Below are 21674 nucleotides of genomic sequence, written 5' to 3'. Positions count from 1 at the left end.
TCCAGTCATTTGTAAGAAGGAATCATGGAACGAAAACAGGCTTTGAGTCAAGAAATCCCGTGTTCTACTGGTGGTGTAAACTGGGCAGTCCAGTCCACCTCACTGAACCTCAGTTTCATTACCTGTGAATGGGGTAAATACCCCCTACTTCACCAGGCTTACCTGAGGATTCGATAAGACTGTGAATATTAAGTGCTCAGTCCGACACACTACAGTGGGACAGCACTTGAGAATTTCCCTCCCTTCTCCTCCAGAGTTGACCTGATGGCCCTCTGCTCAAGGCTGTGGCTGAATCGGTTCCATTAGGATCCATGACTCCGCACCAGCCACATTCGCTGCACTGGCTTTACCTTTTCCTCAGCAGCCTACAACCCCCATGGAAACTCCATGGCAGCTCATCCTTTGGGGCTACCTGGACTCATTAGAGGCCAGCATTTTTGTGGGGAATAGGGTTCTTTTCAGGTTTCATAGAATCTTGTTGGAAGATGGAATGTTCAGACCCATAATAGAATTCTTAGAAGAACGAACCACCACAGTTAGGTTTATTTGCCAAATGATTTACCTCGAGCCAGGCAGAAGGCTCTGCACGTGCTGTTGGAGCTATTGGAACCTACCTTACAGAGGAGCCTTCATTGTTCTGACCCATATTACCTTTGTTCTAGAAGCCTAGTCCCAGGGGCTAACAAACGGATAGGTGCTCAGCCAGTCCATAACCAACGGAAATAGAGAGCAGTTTCTGTAAGAGCCTAACAGAGCTGGTGCCCTCATTGATCCAGGATGCCAAAAACCAATAGCTTGTTTTTGAGAAAAAAGTACATGAAATGTATTTGCGTTACCTTGTTCCTAATTCATCTAAGTGTCATTGCATTTATCTTCTTGAGCACAAAATAGCTGTCCTTTGTTTGTCACTTTTCCTCCTCGAACTTTTCTCCCTTGGACTTCACAGAAGGAAATGACTACTTCCTACCTACTTCCTACCTACTTCCTATGAGGGGAAATTAGCCAAGCCTGCCTGGAGGTGGCATTTGAGTCTGGCTTTAAACGATGGGTAGGTTTGAAAAATGTAAGTATTTGAAAGCAGGCATTTATGGCAGAAGGAACAGCAGCAGCAAAACACAAAAGTGAAAACTTATAGTGGCATTAATGGAGAATCATTTGGGGAATAAGATGTATGAAAGGAATAATAAAAGAGATAACATTAATTAAACACCATGGGAGTCATTCTCTAAGATGGCCCCCAGTGATCTCTGCCTCCTGCTAGTCACACTCTCTGTAACCTGTCTCCTGGCGTGTGTGCTGGGTTTATTGACTCATCTCTGATGAATAGAATATATCAGAAGTAATGGGGTGCCCTTCTGAGTCTAGATTATAAAAAAACTGGGGACGGATGGGTGGCTCAGTTGGTTAGAGCGCGAGCTCTGGGCAACAGGGCTGCCGGCTCGATTTCCACATGGGCCAGCGAGCTGTGCCCTCTGCAACTAGAATGAAGTCAATGAGCTGCTGCTGAGCTCCCAGATGGCTCAGTTGGTTGGAGCGTGTGCCCTCAACCATAAGGTTGCCGGTTCGACTCCCGCAAGGGATAGTGGGCTGCGCCCCCTGCAACTAACAATGGCAACTGGACCTGAAGCTGAGCTGCGCCCTCCACAACGAAGATTGAAAGCACAGCAACTTGACTTAGATGGAGCTGATGAGTCCTGGGAAAAACACACTACTCTTCCCCAATAAAAAGTCCTGGAAATACACACTGTTCCCCAATAAAGTCCTGTTCCCCTTCCTCAATAAAATCTTAAAAACAACAACAACCACAACAACAAAAACTGGCTTCCTCCTTGGGCACTGTCTCTTGGATTCTGTGCCCTGAAGACAGCCACCTGTCATGTCATGAGGGAGCCCTATGTAGAGGACCACAAAGTGAGAGACTGGGGCCTGCCAATTACCAGTGCACGAGCCTGGATGTGTCCCGCCCCCTATAGCCAAGCCTGAAGGTGAGACCTCTTTGCCAGCTGCTTGACTGCAATCTCTTGAGAGACCTTGAGGCAAAAGCATCCAGCTAAGCTGTGCCCAGATTCCTGACCCACAGAAGCTGCGAGATAATAAATGTTTGTTGTCTTAAGACCCTAAGTCTGGGGGTAATTTGTTATGCAGCAATAGATAACTAATGCAAGCACTTATTCTAATGTGCCAGACACTATGATACGTATTTCATGTATCTGATGTCATTTCATCAACACTATTAGGTGGTTAATATTATCCCAATTTTTTTTTGAATTGCGATAACTAAGGTTTAGACATCTTCCCGATAACTGTTACACATCTAGTAAGTGGAGGAGCTGAGATTTAAACCGTACTATCTTACTCCCATGTTGTGCTCTTAGCGTAGACACTATATGTTCTACTAGGAGTCTCTGTAGGCTACAGTTTGGTCCACTCCTGCTGTCCCTCTGGGTCTCTATGTCCCCAAGGTCTACCCAGTCTTTATGTCTCAGCAGAATTTGAAACTGGACTTGAGAATTCCTTTTAAGTTTTTTGAATAGAATCTCACTTTCTACACTCAGTTGACTCTGCCAGGGTGTGCCATCCACTTGTGGCTCCATCCCTTCTGAGAGCAGTAGCCTCCAGCCCCCAGGAACCCCAGACTCTTGTTCCTTCTCTTCTGCCACCCTTGCCCTGGGCACCACCTGTAATTTTAGAAGTCAAGGCTAGTGGTACTACCCTTAAGGGGACAACCTTTCTTTTGTCCTGGGCTGGAGGCTGTTTACTTGGAATCACCTCACATTTTTCAGGACCCAACAAATACAACTTATCCATTTAGTTATATCACAAGGCTGGGAGAACCCAGAGGGAGAACTCCAGGAGATGGAAAGCTCTCCCCTGGACGTCCTTCCCTGGTCTCTGATAAGAAAGTAGAAGCTCTGCCCCACCTGACACTGTTTCCTCCAGTTAATGGGACACTGGTTTGTGCAGGGTATTCCTGGGAGATTTACACTTGCCACTGCTCATCAGTCACATGTGGTGTCTCTCCTTGGCATTTGCAAGGAGGCAGGAGGGGCAGATGTGTGGGCTTCCACGTGTTCAGTCCTGAGTGACTATGCTATTCCTTCTGATCACAGTATCTACTGGCAACTCAAAGAGACCTTTGACACATTGGTTGGGTTTCAAGAGGTCTGTAGATGAATGATTATCTTTGGCTAATATTAAAAACAAACAAATGAATCAGACAGAACCTTAAGAGTTAGAAATGACCTTTCATAATTGATAACACATTCTTCACTGTTGACCTAATATTACATTGTGCCATTGTGTGTGTTTGTGTTATTTTTATTATTATTATTATTATTATTATTATTTGTGTGTGTGTGTGTGTGCGCGCGCGCGCGTGTGTGTGTGTGTGTCTGTGTGTAAGCTTATAAGCCCAAAGGGAGCCACCGCTCAGCAAGTGAGCTCCAACCAACTGGACTTTTATACCTCAGTTCCCTGTTAACCTTTGGTGGGAATGATCAGGGCCCTAAGATTCAAGAAGAACGTACAGTGGTTATATCGATGTCCAAAGGCAACCTCTATCTGATGGCAGAATTGAGCTCTTGTCCCACCTCCACCACCTGCTCTCTGGGTGATCCTGGGTGGTCACCTCCCCTCTGGAAACTTGTTCCCTTGTACGTTAAACCAGGATGCTGGGGCAGGTCATCCCTAAGTATGCTTCTAGTCTTGTCTGTGGTTTTATGGGGTTTTTAATTATTTCTAGAGCTGGACTACGAGCAAGGCACCCTACCCTGCTCCATTTCTCTTTCCTTTGCTCACACAGGCTCCCCAGTCCTGTTTCCTCTTCTTACAGCAGCACTGGTTTATCTGAAACAGGGTTTCACAGAGAAGGGCTCTGTGAGCCAAAGGCTGGAGCACTTCGAGTCCAGCACCGGTTGAGCAAAGGAACAAAATCTTGTGGCTTCCCAGATAGTGCTTAAGAAGCCAAGAGTTTCCTTTCAGAAGCAGAATGTACTGGCCACTAAACACCCACAATAGCCCATTCCACACCAATTGGAAGGTGAGGAAAGAGGGGTGTAGTGACTAACATCTAGCCAGCTCCTTCCTTCCAGGAACTGGGTGCCAGGCTGGAGACACACACAACAATCCCATGAGAAGGCTCCATTTTACAGAGGTGGAAAATCAGCAAATGCAAGAATCGAGATTCAAACTCAAGTTCATGACGGAGGAGACATTAATGAATTCCATAAATATTTATTAGTGTGAAAGGGACCTCAATAGATCATCTGAGTTGGCTTAGAGGCAGTTTATCAGCAGAGAAGTAAAATAATTTACTCAGTCACACAGCTAGAGAATGCATTTGCTTTTCATTATGCATTAAGACAATATTCTCTAATAGGACGGACTCAGAGCCTTTTAAAATATGTTCAAGAAAATGTAAGTTGGAGCAGTAGGTTACTCTGCCTTCCCTCTAGTTTCTAGCAGGATTTCCTCTGCTTTCCAAAGGATATTCTTTGGCCTCCGCTCCAGGGGACAGGCCTGTTATTGAAGAGCCGAGTGTAAACACCCTTCCTTCTATCTTATCAAAATCCCTCTGGCCTGGGTTTATCAGAGGTGACTCACTCTCTGGAGCCCTTTGCAACGCCCAGGGCTGGGATTGCAAGGCTGAGAGGAACTGGCTTCTTTACCCCCTCAGAAAAGGACCTCTGAAACCTCCACTCTTCTCTATGTCTCCCAGCCGGAAGCTCAGCCACCTGCATTTGGGGGAGCTTGGCTGCACAAGCTGTTTCCAGACTTTCCCTCAAGCCCTTCCCTGTCAGTGGCGTTTAGGGGCACATGATCCCAAGGAAATCAGAAGGCTGGGGCTACATGGGACCAGGAATGGTAGGTGTAGGAAAGAAAGCAAACTGTCTGAAATGAGAGCCAGATGGTGGGTACCCCACCTGAGGCAGGCAGGGTACACAAGTAATGTTTTCTTTCATTCTAGAAGTACTGGATGCTCCCACCTTCAAGAAATACATTTTTGAGAGTACGCGTAAGACAAAAGATCATTTGGTTCAAAAAGCCCAAAGCCCTTAATTTGCCTAGTATTTTCACCATGATAGTGGTCTCTTGGCAGACGGGAACAGCAGGCCAGGAGAAAGTCACACTGCTTTCTAGCTCCCAGCTGGGCAGGTGCAGGGCAGGTACATGGCAGCTGGCTGCAGCTCTTCTCCCTGAGCAGGGCTAATGGATGTGTTCCTCCCCCTGCTTCTTTCCTTTCTTCTTTCTTTCTCTTTCTTTCTTTCTTTCTTTCTTTCTTTCTTTCTTTCTTTCTTTCTTTCTTTCTTTCTTTCTTTCTTTCTTTCTTTCTTTCTTTCTTTCTTTCTTTCTTTCTTTCTTTCTTTCTTTCTTTCTTTCTTTCTTCGCTTTCCTCCCTCCCTCCCTCCCTCCCTCCCTCCCTCCCTCCCTCCCTCCCTCCCTTCCTTCCTTCCTATTGAGGGATGAACACCTGCCACACACTGTGCAGGGTGCAGGGAAGTCATGGAAGCAGAGACAAAGGCCTGGCCCTGCCCTCCTGGCCCCTTCAGTCCAGTGCAGGACAGACATCATACTAAGACATGGCAGCTGTGAGGAATGCTGCAAAGGAGAGGTTCATGGGGGCCTCAGGGGTGAAGTGACTGGTCCAAAAGGCCAAGACTGGGGTTCCCTAGGAATGATATTCAGGCGCCTATCTGAAGGGGCAGAAGGCGGGGAGAGAGTGGGGGCTTCCCAGGTGGAGGGAAGTGCATATGCAATGACCCTGTGAGAAACCTACAGGGAAAGAAAAGGTCCAGTGTGGTCCAGGGCAGAGCTTGAAGGGGACGAAGGTAGGAGTCGGGACTGGAGGGGAAGGCCTGAGCAGTGCCTCTGGGCTGTATCCACCATTTTCAGGGTCTTGTCTTTATGCTGGGAGCAATGTGAAGCTTGTGAAGGTATTGGAGCAGGGAGTGACGTTCGGAGAATGGGATATACACGGGGCACCGAGGCCTGTGAAAACAATGGACCCAGGTCTCTTCACCCTCCCTGTCAAGCACTGTCAACAGGACAACCCCAGACTCAGCCACCAAGCAGGGAAATGGAGCAGGAAATGGTGGAGCTGGAGGCAGGGCAGGGACAGATGGCAGGAGAAGGGGCCTTCAGCATCACCGTCTCCACCCTGTCCAAGTGAAGCCCAGGTCCTTCACCCCCAGCCCACTGAGCACCCAGCAGAGGCTTCCGTGTGCCTCCTGTCCTGGTTACACCCCAGGTACTGTGAGTCAACCCTCTGCATGGTGAGTCAGGGGAAGAGGTGAGAACGTGAGTGCTGAGGAGGCGGGAAAGGCAGGTGGGCACATGGCAGGCACCCAGCTTCCTGGGGGGGCAGCCCCACCCCCATGGCCCCTCTCCAAAGGAGCCTCTCCAGAGAAATTCATTGGTTCCATCCCCTGCATGAGGCCTCTTCCCAGTTTCCCTCTCCCTTTTTCCTCTCCCCCACTCTCCCTCTCCCTCAGCTGGCTGTCAGCAGACAGCTACCATCACCATGGCTACGCTTGCTCCTGCTTGCAGCTCCACAATCAGCAGGAGTCAGAGCAGGGGGAGGGCAACTGGTCTCATTAGTCTTCTTATTGAACTAGGTCCTTTTAAAATGAGCTCATGGCTACACACTGCAGATTCAAGGCCTAGCCGCTTACCTGGAGGGCTCACCTCAAACAAACACAAGACAAAAACAACTAAACAGAACATATACACTAAGGGACCTTATTTGCACCATGAAAGGATGCACTATGGCTTCACTTTTAAGCACTGGTGCATACCAGTGTGTTAGACATGACTAATTACCCAAGATTTAAGGCCCACCCATTGGGTGACTTGAAGTAGGCTTGTAAGGCTTTGGTTGTTAGAGGCAATTTGGGGCCAGACAGACCAGGACTGAAATCCTGACCCTGCCACTTATCAGAGGGACGAACCGGAACAAGTTATTGAAACCTGCTGGGCTTCGGTTTTCTCATCTGTGAAATGGGGATAATACCTACCTTGTAGGTAGTGGTGAGGATTAAAGATAATTTATGCAAAGCGTTTGGCACATAGTAGGTGCTAAAATGGTTATTGCGGCTCATGTTATCATTACAGAGTTTTGAGCACTTTGAGATGCTCTACATGTGTTTGTTGATTTGAGGGTAGCACCAAACACAGTTTTTCCCAACACGGACTTCCAGGCTGCCAGGATCTTGAGTTTCATGATGGTGGGCAGAGCAATTTCTACCCCTCTTCAAAAGTCTTTTACATGCTGGCAGACATATGTAACCCTGAACCACAGTATACGAAGACAGTGGAAAGGTGAAGGAATTAGCAAAGAGGAGGAAAGTCTAACTGAGTGCCCGGGGGCAGGAGTGGCATACCCCAAAGAGAAGTTGCTATGGCCCATAGAACCTTAGCAAGCCTCAAGAATTGGGGAACCAGATGCTGTGAAAGCAGATGATGTGGGGTCTGAAAACAGAGGGATGGTTTAGAAGTATTTATAAAAGGCAGGAAGAGTTGCGGCTCCCAAACCCTACTTTTCCTGTAGAAGAAAGGTTTATTTTCCATAAAACTGAACCAGAGAGACTGTGTGCTAGTGACATTAGGTACAGAGGGAGGCTGGAGTAGAGTAAAAGTTTTCACACTGAGTGAATTCTTCTCCCCTCTCCTTTGCCCACCTAGCCTCAGAACAACAGATTCTTTCCTGCAGCAACTGACCCACTTCAGGAAAAAGACATACATATATTGACATTTGGAGGCTCCTGGTGTAAACTCCCATTGTCTGCCTCGTCATCCTAGAATAAACCCCATCCATGTACACAGAACTTCCAGTCAGCTCATTAGGGCCTCATCTTTAAATATGAAGGGTAGTCAAGGACCACCAGGGAGGAAAGCATCCAAATAAAATACTCACACAGGAAAACAAAATCTGTGAAGAAAGTGGAGACAATGAACAAGCAGCAGAAACTGAAACTATTCATATTTTCAGTCTAAATTTCTATTCTCAGCCACACTATCAATAAGTAGGAGGATAAAATAAAGACCTTTGAAAACATGTAAAATACAAACAAACAAAAATTTACATCTGATGTACCCTTTCTTGGGAAGCTATTGGAAGATGCTGCACCATGATGAGGGAGTGACCTAGAAAGAGAAAGGCTTGCGATTCGACGAAGGAGAAAGGCAAAGGAATTTTTAAGGTTCTGGTGAAGGGAAGTCCCAGGGTGACAGCCATGGTGCAGGCTTAGGAATCAGCCAGTCCAGGGTAGAGCAGGGCCCTGAGGACTCCAGGAGGGAATCGAGACTCAGTTTACAGAGTTGTTGGAAATCTGGAAAGAGTGAAATGTTTAGAAAAAACAAAGCAAATGCAAAATATGAAGGAACTAGCAACTCCAGGAAGAAGGAAATACTGCAAAAAAGAAATGTAATCTCAGTTCACTATTTGGCTCAGTAGTGAATAATGTTTAGTTTACATAATCATAATACTGAAAATACTACGTGTGGCTCTAACCAAAAACCGATAAACAGTTATGTTGGAAGGATAAAAAGCTCATAAAGGGGAGGAGTGAGTGTTGCAAAATATTCACTTACTATAGTGGAAAATATTTAAAATAAGTGACTCAAGAGCTGTATACACCTATTATCTAAAAATGTGACTGTAAATACAAAAAAAAAGCTATGATTGTTGCAAGGGGTTGTCTCTGGGGAACAAAAGGAAGATCAGGTAGGAAGGAGGTCAAGAGGCTTTTACAGATGATATATTTTGATAAAATATAAATAAAAATTAATTTAAAAACCCAATAAAGGGAAGAAGGCTAAGCCTGCAATTAGTTACATGATGGCTTTACCAACTCCAAACACAGCAAGGATGCTCTTCAAATCCCTCAGTCATTGTCAGGACAGACAACGTCAGTGGCAGACACTTGCACCCTATGAGGAGAATTTCTGGAACTGGGACTGACATTCCTACTATGTTTCCCCGAAAATAAGAGCTAGCCAGACCATCAGCTCTAATGCGTCTTTTGGAGCAAAAATTAATATAAGGCCCAGTCTTATTTTACTATAACATAAGACCGGGTCCTTATAATATAATATAATATGATACTGGGTCTTATATTAATTTTTGCTGCAAAAACACATTAGAGTTGATGGTCCAGCTAGGTCTTATTTTCGGGGAAACACGGTACTCATAAGTAAACACCAACAGTAACATCTAGCAAGGGTTACCGTAGGTTTCCAAGGCACCCTAGCAAGTTAGGTACCATGTTATTCTCTGTTTTCCAGGAAAACACCAAAATTCAGAGAAGGTCAGGATTTCATGGGAGTCTTTGATGTAGTAAGTGGCAGAGGCAGGACCTAAAGCTAAGTCGTCTGTCACATAGTCCCAGCTCTGGCTTCAGTAGGCAGTAAACTGAGAGGGTTGGACTAGTGTGTAGATTATATTTTCAAAGATGGATTAATCCCTCATGCTCTTCTTCTACTCCTCCATCAAAATATGGAGTCTATTTCTCCATCCCTTGTATCTGGGCCGGTCTTGTGACAGCTTTGATCGATATAAAACTGTGTGAGTGATGCTGCGTGACAGTTCTAAGGGTAGGTCATAAGAATCATTGCAGCTTTTACTTTGGTCTTATGGGATGTTCTCTCTTGGACTCTCCCTCTTGGAAAGCAGCCGCCATCCTGGGGGAAGCCTAAGCCATGTGTAGAGGTCATCTAGGCACTTTAGGTAACATCCCAGCTTAACTAGCATCAACTGCCAATCATGTGAGGGAGCTGCCATCTTCGACATCCAGCCCAGGTGAGCTTCCAGCTGACTCTAGCGCCAGTTAGTATCTCTCACACGAGAGTCACCGAGTGGAACCACCTGACTGATATGTCAAACCACAGCTCTGGGAGACAGTAATGAGATTATTAATTGACATCATCAAGTTTTGGGGGTGATTTGTTACATGGCAATAGGTAATTGGAACATCATCTGACACCAAGGTCCATATTCTTTCCTCATCACCACCCTATAAGTTTCTTAGCAGAGACATTATTGGAATTTGGGTGGGGGGATTTTTTATTTTGTAGGACTTCCCTGCATACTGTAGGACCCCTAACACCCCTGGCCCTTGCCCATGAATCTGATACCCCTCCCCTGCTATGTCACGCGGGGCGTCCTGTGGGGTCGCAGCTCCCGCGCCCCACACAAGAACACAGGATATGGTGAGGCCAAAAAGGAACACCCACGGAGCCATAGGTAGGGGAGTCATACCACTATAGTCTCATTGGAGGCTGGATTCACACGACGTGCAAAATGCTGTCCGCTTTTCTGCCAACCGACCGACTCTCTGACTTCCCTCGACTCTCCTCCACTCTCCAACGTAGCCACAGCAGTTATATTAGTGGCCAATGGCTCAATGGTTACAGCTGATGGCCAACTAGCCACAGCTGATGGCCATCTACTACCCGAGCCAGCACCTTTCCACGTGAGGCCAAGAGCCTGGAAACTGCTCTCTGGGGCTCTATCCCCACACCCTACCATGGTGATAACTAAAAATGCCCTCACTTTCCCCCAAATGACTCCCAAATACCATCCCTAGGTGAGATCTCCAAGTAGACAAAGTCACATTGAGATGGTTTACAACTGACTTCCACACATGCAAATGGAAAGACAGGGCAGTTCTGTTAGTGAGAAAGGCTAGGAAGGGAAAGCACGCAGGGTATAGTTACCAAAGTCTAACAGTGAGGGGTCTCCGCAGCTCTGCACCCCGACATCTAAGTTGCTGGTTGAGACCTTTTTGGCCCTGGACTCCCTACGCCTTGCAGTTTGGTGTTAATCATGCCCACAGGGGGAGAGGGTGTGGGAACGACAGAACCACAGAGCACTGATCCGGGAGGGAACCAGGAGATCAACTAGTGGAGCCTCTCACCTTGCTGCCCACTGAAGCCAGAGTGGAGAGTGTGTGCCAGGACGACGCTCCAGGACCTCCCACCCCAAGCCCCATGTTCTTTCTACCACTCAAACAAGGAAACAGTTACAATTGATGTTATTTAGATGGTAGAATGGACTAACTTACCTTAGGCATACAGAAAACAGTGTCCAGGTTGGCCCAACACGATTACTGGTTGTATTAATTTGCCAGGGCTGCTGTAACAAAATACCATAAACTGAGTGACATTAACAACAGAAATTGATTGTCTCACTGTTCTAGAGGCTAGAAGGTTGTGATCAAGGTGTGAGCAGGGTTGGTTTCTTCTGAGGGCTGTAAGAGAGAATCTGGGCCGTGTTCTCCTCTAGCTTTTGGTGGCTTGCTGGCAACCTTTTGCATTCCTCTGCCTTCCTCTTCACACGGCATCCTCCTCATGTGAGTCTGTATCCAAATTTCCCCTTTTTATAAGGACATCAGTTATATTGGTTTAGGGCCCACCCTATGTCTCACCTTAACCTCACCTTAACTTACTTCTGCAAGGGCTCTGTTTCCAAATACTGGATTAAGACCTCAACATGTGAATTTCGTGGGGGACACAACCCAAACCATAGAAATGGTGTTTGTTCCATGAACTCACATACTTTCTGTTTCGCTGTGAAGTGTTACCTTGGATTTCCTAAGTTTGCATCTTGCTTTGACTCTTGGCTTAAAACTGTACAATACTATGGACTCACTGGAAAAATCGTATTAACCATATGAGCCTGGGGATCTGTCTCTATTCCTGAGGCAGTATGTTGCAACCTGAGATTTGTTTTGGTAACTACAGAAAGTCTTTGATGGGGACTCTAACCTGCTTCTGTGGACACACAGCTGTGACAAGGTGTGAGTCACGTTTTGCCTTCCAAAGGATTCCAAAGAATGATTTTAGTGGGCTGAAAACACCTGGGAAATGTAGCCAGCTGGGGAATGAGAAAAATTCCAGCATGAGAAGCACAAGGTATTTCTGACAGACCATGGGATATAAGAGAATATGAAAAAGGCCTGATGTTATTGGAAGTCTAAAGGGAAGTATTCAGTCATTTATTTCTTCATACATTTTTTTCAACACATTGTTCTTTTTTTTTATATAAAGAAAAATGGGTTATATTTTTATCCTTATATCATACAGAGTTGAAGTATTTATTTCCATTTTGAAAAGTTTACTTTAGTAGCAGCATAACACATTTTAGGGGAAGTATACTTGAATTAGAATTGTTCAACACATTCTTAATGAGCACTCAATACGAGCCAGGTACTGTGAAACTTAAAATCTAGTGCAGAAGAAAAGTAAACATACAAGCAATTTCTGATGTGATAAATGATATGAAGGAAACAGTGTGCAACAATAAGGAACAAAAACGATATCTACTTTTAAAACTAGTCAATGAGCCATGAGGTAACAATTAAGTTGAGACTGAAGGATTCAGGCAAGCGCCTTCCAAGTGGTGGGAACAGTTTGTGCAAAGGCCCTGAGTTGATGATGAACTAGGTGTGTTTATGGAACTAAAGAGGCAGATGTGCAAGAGGTGGCACATGTGCAAGTGGAGGCAAGAGATGAGGGTGGAGAGCGGGATGGGTACCAGATTATGCAGGGCTTTGTGGGCCCCGACAGGGCGATCAGATTTCACACAGGTAAAATGGAAAGCCACTGAGGAGTTTTAAGCAAGAGAGTGACATGATTTGATTTCTTTTATTTTGTTTTTAATCATTCTCTTTGCCCATCAGATTGGCAAAGATTAAATTTGAAAACACACGATGTTGGCAAAGATGTGGGAAACAAACAAAACTATATATTGCTGGTGGAATTATAAATCCTAAGGCGAGCAATTTGGCAGTATTTATCAGAATTAAAAAGGCACTACTTTGACTCAGCAATTTTATTTCCGTGAATTTATCCTACACATATATGCTTTTAAATCAATGTATACTAGATTATTCATTGCAGAACTGTGTATGATTGCAAAAGATTGGAAAAGGCCTAAATAGCACTAAGTGCCTAAATCCAACAATATTAACAAATAATGGCTTGGATGATAAATCTTGGGCAACTGTGGGGCTGAGGGAGTTCTTTATGTACTGACATGGGTCAGTCTCTGACATACACATGCAGTCAATTTTAAAAAGCGAGGTTCAGAGCCGCGTGTATAATGTAGCTATCATTTGTGTAAGAAAAGGGTGTGTGTAAGAGAGAGAGCGAGAGTGAGCGAGAGAGAGAGAGAGAGAGAGAGAGAGAGAGAGAGAGAGAGAGAGAGAGAGAGAGAGAGTTTGGGTCCTCCAGGAAGCAGACACCAAAATGAAATTAGAAGTGCAAAAGATTTATTGAGGAAAACAATTTTAAAGGAGAAAAGGAGAAAGAGCAGGAGTAAGATAAGAACTTTCACGTCCCAATGCCTGTCTGACCCCTGTGAAAGGAGAAGGTAAAGGAGGGAGGATTGGGTAAGAAGGGCCTCAGACTTCAATGCAGCTCTGAGGAAATCTGAGCCGCAGAGCGAAGGAGTCTGGTGTCAGTCAGAGCTGGTCCTGCTCTAGTACCCATTCTGGACCCTGTCATTGCCAGGGAACAACCTGGGAAACCGTGGCCTTGGCTTTACCGCTGCAGTACATCCCTAAGTTTAGCAGCTAGAGGCTGTCAGCTGACAACACTCTTTGCAGAAGGTTCTCTCTGATAGATAGGTCTCAGATTTTATGCATGGAATGGTGAGGAAGGATATAAAGAAACTGAAATGCTCGTTACCCCTGGGGAGAGGGGCCTAGTGGGCAGAGCATAGGAGTGGGAGGCAGACTTTCACCGTATACTCTTGCACCACTGGAATTTTCCTTTTCTTTTTTAACTTTTAGTTCAGTGGCATGTAGTGCATTCACAATGTTGTGTAACCACCACCTCTAGTTCCAAAACATTTCATCACCCCAAATAAAACCCTTACCCTATTAAGCAGTTGTTCCCCATTCCTTCTCCCCCACTACCCCCAAGCCCCTGGTAACCACCAACCAGCTTCCCATCTCAATGGATTTACCTATTCTGAATATTTCACATAAGTGGAATCATATAATATGTGACCTTTGGGGTCAGGCTTCATTCACTTAGCATGTTTTGGAGGTTCATCCATGGTATAGCAAGTATCACTTCATTCCTTTAAAAAAAAAAATTATGGGAAAGATTGGGGAATAGTGTGTTTTCCAGGACCCATCAGCTCTATGTCAAGTCGTTTTTCAATCTAGTTGTGGGGACCCGCAGGTCAGCTCCAAGTCAAGTCATTGTTTTCAATCTAGTTGTGGAGGGTGCAGCTCACTGGTCCATGTGGGAATTGAACTGGCGACCTTGGTGTTATGAGCACCGTACCCTAACCACTGAGCAAACTGGTTGCCTGCTGGTGGCTCAGCTCCATGCTCAAGCTCTAGTTGTGTAGGGCGCAGTTCACCCGCCCATGTGGGAATCGAACCAGCAACCTTGTTAAAAGCTTGAGTTCTAACCAACTGAGCCATCCAGCTTCGCCTTCATTCCTTTTTATGGAGGAAAAATATTCCATTTGGTGTATATAACACCTTTTGTTTATCCATTCATCTTTTGATGGACATTTGGGTTTTCCCCACTTTCTGGATATTGAGATTAGTGCTGCTATGAATATGCATACACATGTATTTGTTTTGAGTAACAGTTTTCAATTCCTTTGGGTATATACCTGAAAGTAGAATTGCTGGGTCATATGATAATTTCATGTTTAATTTTTCAGGAAATGCTAAACAATTTTCCACAGCAGCTGCTGTATATTCACATTCCCATCAACAGTGCATAAAGGGAGGATTTCCAGTCAAGATGGTGGAGTAGGTAAATGCTGTGTTTGCCTCCTCATAGGACCACATCTAAATTATAACTAAACTACAGAACAACCATTATTGAGAATCTCCTGAAGTCTTGCTGAACAGAAGTCCTACAACTAAGGACATACAGAAGAAGTCACCTTGAGACTGATAGAAGGGGCAAAGACACAAAAAGGGCTAGTCCCACACCCATGTGTGACCATTAAAAATTGGGAGAAATATCTCAGCTGTGGAGGTTCCCCCTGGAGGAGTGAGGGTTCTCAGGCCCACACCAGGCTCCCCAGCCCAGCATTCCAGTGCCAGAAAGAAAAGTCCACACAACTTCTGACTGTAAAAACCAGCAGAGATTGTGGCTGAGTGAGACAGAGAGCTGCTAGAGTCCTTGGAGCTCCTCTTTAAAAGCCTGTGCACGGACTTACTTGCTGACAGACTCACTCACTCTGAGTTCTAGCACCGAGGCAGTAGCTCAAAAGGTCCCAGGGACATAGGGGGAGGAAATGAATTGTCTGGCTACAATGTGAAGGCTGGAGGGGCAGCTTTCTCCCAGACAGAAGTGTTTGTAGAATCCATTGTTTCTTTATTGAGCCCTCCGCCAGCTGAGCATGTAGATGCAGGCGGCCGCCATATCTAGGTCTCCATCAAAATGGCTAACACTGTTCACCTTGCCCTGGTGACTCCCTGAGGCCCTGCCCCACCCAACAAGTGGGCCCACTCAAGCCATTTCCAGTTACTTACAAACAGCCTGTCTTGGCTCAGGCTGTGAACTTTCCTAAAATCTCTTAAAGGTTCACAAAACACCAAACAAGCACCATCTGGCCTCAGTGTGCCCCATACATCTTGCTAAGCAGCCCCATGCCTGGCACTAGGGGCCCATGGCCTCGATTCGCAGCTTGGTCTCTCAAGGCACCTGTAAGCGCATCGTGGGTGGTGGCCATCTGCAGATTGGTTTGTGGCTCATTCCAGGTGGCCCTGGGCAGTGCACAGGCTGCATCTGAACTTGGCCTGCAGTGGGGCCCCTTCCAGGAACCCCCAGGGCCAGCATGCCTGTGGCTGGCTTTGAACCAAGCCAGAGCATCATCTGATCACCTCCAAGGGCAGACTGGGTAGTCACCAGAGCCCTGCTAAAGCAAATTCTGCTTCATAGTGTCAGCCCTTGTACAACAGCTCCTCAACTGTAGTCACAGCTAGTACTCATAACCAATCAGCCTCCCACTGATGTGCAAACAGCAATGAAGTCTCAACTACAACAGAAGGGCACACAGAATCCACACAAGGGACACACCTGGAACACCTGGCTCAGGTGACAAGGGAGACTGTGCCAGTGGGTGCCACAGGACACGTACTACATAAAGCCAGGAAACATAGCAGCCCAGCCCTACCTAATACATAGAAACAAACACAGGGAGGCAGCCAAAATGAGGAGACAAAGAAACAAATGAAAGATCAAAATAAAGCTCACAAAAAAAAAAAAAAAAAAAGAACTAAACAAAATGGAGACAAGTAATCTATCAGACACAGCGTTTAAAACTCTGGTTATAAGGATGCTCACCGATCTCAGTGAGAACTTCAACAAAGAGGTAGGAAACATAAAAATAGAGATAGAAGGGGTGGCTGGATGGTTCAGTTGGTTAGAGTGTGAACTCTGAACAACAGGGTTGCTGGTTCGATTCCCACATGGGATGGTGGGCTGAGCCCCCTGCAAGTAAACATTGAAAATGGCGACTGGACTTGGAGCTGAGCTGCACACTCCACAACTAGATTGAAGGACAACTACTTGGAGCTGATGGGCCCTAGAGAAACACACTGTACCCCAATATAATTTAAAAGAAAAATAGAGATAGAAAACATAAAAAAAACAGTCAAATGAAGAATATAATAACTGCAATTAAAAAAAATACATTAGAGGGTATCAACAATACAACAATAGATTAGATAAAGCAGAGGATTGAATCAGCAATTTAGAAGATAAGGTAGCATAAAACACCCAAGCAGAACAGAAAAAAAAAAAGAATCCAAAAATATGAGGATAGTTCAAGGGCCTCTGGGACAACATCAAACCTACCAACATTCACATCACAGGAGTACCAGAAGGAGAAGAGAGAGAGCAAGGAATTGAAAACCTATTTGAGGAAATAGATATATAAGCCCAGGAAGTGCAGAGAGTCCCAAACAGGATGAACCCAAAGAGGCCCACACCAAGACACATCATAATTAAAGTGCCAAAGTTTAAAGACAAAGAGAGGATATTAAGAGCAGCAAGAGAAAAGCAGTTAGTTATCTATAAGGGAACTCCCATAAGATTGTCAGATGATTTCTCAACAGAAACTTTGCAGGGCAGAAGGGATTGCCATTAAATATTCAAGGTGATGAAAAGCAGTGACCTACAACCAAGATTACTCTACCCAGCAAAGCTTTCATTTAGAATCAAAAAACAAATAAAGAGCTTCTCAGACAAAAAAAAGCTAAAGGAGTTCATCACCACCAAACCAGTATTAAAAGGAAGTTACAGAGACTTCTTTAAGAAGAAGAAAAATATCCAATATGAATAATAAAATGGCAATAATTACATATCTATCAATAATTATTTTAAATGTAAATGGATTAAATGCTTCAGTGAAAAGATAGGGTGGCTGAATGGATAAGAAAACAAGACCCTTACATATGGTGTCACAGGGGACTCACTTCAGATTGAAGGACACACACAGACGGAAAGTAAAGGGATGGAAAAAGATATTGCATGAAAATGGAAACAAAAAACAAAACAAAACAAAAAACGCTGGTGTAGTAATACTCACACCAGACAAAATAGACTTTAAAACAAAGGCTATAACAAGAGACAAAGAAAACACAGTAATTTCACTTCTGGGTATGTATCTGAAGAAACCCAAAACACTGCTTTGAAAGGATGTATGCATCCATAGGTTCACTGCAGCCAATACATGAAGGCAGCCTGGGTGTCCTTCAATGGATGAATGGGTAAAGAAGAGGAGGTACATACATAAAATGGAATGTTACTCAGCTATGAAAAAGAACGAAATCTTGCCATCTGCAACAACCTGGATGGACCTAGAGGGTACTGTGCTGAGTGGAGTAAGTCAGACAGAGAAAAACAAATGCTATATGATTTCACTCATATATGGAATCTAAAGAACAAAAATAAACAAACAAAACAGAAACGGACACATAGATAAAGAGAATATTTTGATGGTTGCCATATGGGAGGGGGTGGAGGGTGGGTGAAAAGGGTAAGGGATTAAAAAATACAAATTGGTAGTTTCAAAGTAGTCACAGGGATATAAATTATAGCATAAGGAATATAATCAATAATATTGTAATAACTATGTATGATGTCAGATGGGTACTAAACTTATCAGGGTGATCACTTTGTAAATTATATAAATATCTAGTCACTATGTTATATGCCTGAAACTAATATAATAGCATATGTCAACTGCAACTGAAAAATTAAAAAAATATATTTTTTAAAAAGGAAAAACACTTAGTACAGTGCTTAGCACATACTAGATATTAAAAATGGTTTTGTTATTGTTTGTGAGGATACCGATACCCGGAGAGATTATATGGAATGTATTGAGTAAGTGCAGGAGAAGGTATTTTGGAGGAGATAATTTGGGGAATGGGGAGGCAGCAGTATAGTCTAGTGGTAAATACCATGAGCTTTGGCACCTTTGTCTATTATGAGCTGCATAACTTGGGTAGTGATAACATGTTTTGAGCCTCAGTTTCCTCATCCATAAAATGGAGCTAATAATAATACCAACTTCACAGGGTTGTCATGAGAAATAAATGACATATAAACCATATAAAACACTGAGCACAGTGCTTCACACAGAGTAAATGCTTAATAAATATTAGATTGTTTTTAAAAATCATGTTCCCTTTGGAATTTGACAGCCCAAGTCAGAAGCACAACAGTCAGCTGGATGCCAAGATATTGGCTTGTGGAACATAGTACATACACCGTTCTGTTAGGGCTCTGTAGAGTTCTATGAACCTGGAGAGAAAGGAACCAAACTGTAAGATTCATCTGCCCCAAGCTCATCAGTGCTCACATTCAGCGTGTTTTGTAGGAGATCAAAATAACTTTTGATAAGATATATGTACTCCTCTGTTTATTGCAGCATTATTTATAATAGCCAAAACATGGTAACAACCTCAGTGTCCATCAATAGATGATTAGACAAAGGGGATGTCGCATACATATTCAATGGAATATTACTCAGCCATAAAAAGATAAAATATTGCTTTTGCAGCAACGTGGATGGACCTAGAAGGTATTATGATAAGTGAAATAAGGCATAAACAGAAAGACAAATACCATATGATTTCATTCACATGTGGAATATAAAACAAAAAAGCAACAAATGAAGAAAACAAACAAAAACAAACTCACAGATTACAGACAACAGAATGGTCCTTACCAGAGGGGAAAGAGGGTGTGGGGAGGGTAAATTGGGTAAATGGGGTCAAATATGTGGTAATGGAAGGAAACTAGACTTTTGGTGGCGAGCACACAATAGAGCATACAGATACAATTGTAATGTTGTAAATGTTGTGCACTTGAAATGGATATGTTATTAACCAGTATTACTTCAATAAAGTTAATTTAAAAATTTTTTTAAATAGTGCACAAGGGTTCCAATTTTTTCATATCCTTCATAACACTTGTTATTTTCCATTTTTTAAATAATACCCATCCAAACGGATGGGAGGTAGCATCTCATGGTGATTTTGACTTACAGTTTCCTAATGTTTAGTGACATCGAGCATGTTTTCATGTGCTTATTGTTCATTTGTATATCTTCTTTAGAGAAATGTCGATTCAAGTTCTTTGCCCATCTTTTGATTGGGTTGCTTGTCTTTTTGTTGTCATTGGAGGTCTTTCTATAATCTGGATACTAGATCCATATCACCATTTGAATTTTAATTCATGTAAATATATTACCTCCTCCAAAGAGAAATACAGTTAAAACAGCAAAAGAACAAAAAGCTCTTGGGCTACAGTGTGGATGAAAGAGGAGAGTGGGGGCCAGTGGATGCAGGAGGAACAGTTCAGAAGCTGCTGTGGTGCTCAGGCTGGAGATGCTTGCCTGCTGGTGGGGGCAGCGGGGACGGGGACAAGTAGGCGACTGTGAGATGGGAAAGCTGGACAGATAGAAGGGTGTGAAGAGAGAAATGAGGAATGAGGGACAGCTCGCCACATTTCTTGCTTGAATTTCTGGGTGGGGTTCTATTTTCCTAGAGGAGGGGAAGGCTTGGGATGGGGTGCAGGAGGGAGGGCACTGAGGGTTTGGTTTTGAACACATGAAGTGCCCGTGAGTCATAGAAGTGGAGGGGTTTCTTAGGAGCAAATCTGTGAGTCTGGAGTGTAGGCTTTCTGCTTGATTCTCTCTCTTCAAAATACTGCCAATGTCTGTAAAGGACAACTGGCCATTTTCAGGTGATGAGAAGCGGCAAGGGCACGCCTGGGTGGGGAGAAGTGAGTGCTGAGGCATGGCAGATGGTACTTGATTGAGATGCCACAGAGGGCTTGTGCCTGAGAATGGCATGACATGATCTGCTTCATAAAAAGATCTCTCTGGTGGTAAAATGACAGACAGATCAGAGGGAGGTAAAACAGAGCCAGCTAGAAAGTTATTGCTAGAATAAAGGAGCTGAACAAACCTAGCGCGATGGGAATGGAGAAGAGGCTACAGCTCAGATGCGGATGGGATGTGGGGGTGGGGAGGGGTGGATGAGCCGAGAATAATTCTCAACCTTCTGGCTTGAGTGACTGCATGAGTGGTGGGGCCATTTCCCAAAAGCAGATGTAGGAGGAGGAAGGGGGAGGCAAATCCTTAATTAACTTAAGCTTGACTCTGTTCCCAGAGACAGGTCCAGGGTGGTGAGAAAACTTTCCCGCTGCCTGTCTGTCCCCACACCGCACTGCAGCCCTGTGCTCATTCTATCAGAACCAACTTTGACTCTTCCTCTACTTGGCCCCCACCAGGTCCATCACCAAAGCCTAAAAATCCTGCCATCCAACTCTCTTGCTTCTGCCTTCGCCTTTCTATTCTTACTGGGGCCTAACATGGCTGAAGATAGCCTAGGTCTCTCCGGACCTCTGGGGGTGTGTTGCTGGCTTAGCAGAGTTATCTTGCTGCAACAGAAGCTGCTGTGCAGAAGATGTTACTGCATGTCAACTCTATAGCTATTATTAGGAGCTTTCCTCATAATAGCATGATGACAAGCCCTCCGTTTCCTCTCAATAGATAATGCCGGTTAAATCTGAGGTCAGAATTCAGCAGAAATTCCTCTAAAGCTTTGGAACTAGGAAAGTGTTTTGATAAATGGCTGCCCACTGTTCACACAGCTGCCCACCCCTGGCAAGAGCCTGACTACTGCACACAGAAAGTCTGCCACGGCGAGGCCTTGGTTCTGGAGGGCCTGCCACCCTCTACGGGTCGTCACAGAGCCGCAGTGTACTTCAGCTCCCATTATGCAGTCAGGGATTTTGCCAGGTCTGCACCAACTTGGCCAGGTACCTGAAGTCAAGGCTCTAGCTGGGAGAAACGAGGTGTGTGTGCGTGTGTGTGTGTGTGTGTGTGTGTGTGTGTGTGTGCGCACTTGAGCTCAGGTTGATTGTTCAGGATGGGGGGAGAACTCTGGTTTAGGAGATAAGAGTCAGCTGGACCTGGCTCAAGTCCTGGCTGGACCACTTACGAGTTGTGTAACTGTGGGAAGGTCGTTTCACTTCTCCTAATGCCACATTCATGAGCTGTCAAATAATGGGTTTCACAAGATGCTTCAGAGGCTTTCTAGTATAAAAAAACAACAACAAAAACTTTCAGAGTCTCAGTGATCCAAAGCTGTACTCAGACCACTACGTATTGTCTGCTAAAC

General features: G+C 44.6%; 1 protein-coding gene across 2 annotated transcripts in view; it reads right to left on the bottom strand.

Annotated features, from left to right (window-relative positions):
• LOC148757848 (uncharacterized) overlaps nt 1-21674 on the bottom strand; it is a 56722-nt gene that overhangs the window by 10895 nt on the left and 24153 nt on the right. For both annotated transcript variants that reach the window (XM_088799023.1, XM_088799024.1), the window contains exon 2: nt 11061-11131. In XM_088799023.1, the coding sequence (XP_088655149.1) occupies nt 11061-11069 (9 nt within the window). In that variant the 5' untranslated portion in view covers nt 11070-11131. The remainder of the gene's footprint in view (nt 1-11060; nt 11132-21674) is intronic.

Source organism: Rhinolophus sinicus, chromosome 6 (genome assembly GCF_057876585.1).
Source record: "Rhinolophus sinicus isolate RSI-liver-muscle chromosome 6, RSI-T2T, whole genome shotgun sequence".
Lineage (NCBI taxonomy): Eukaryota > Metazoa > Chordata > Mammalia > Chiroptera > Rhinolophidae > Rhinolophus > Rhinolophus sinicus.
The sequence above is the reverse complement of the archived record's forward strand: the minus strand, read 5'-3'. Positions and strand labels throughout refer to the sequence as shown.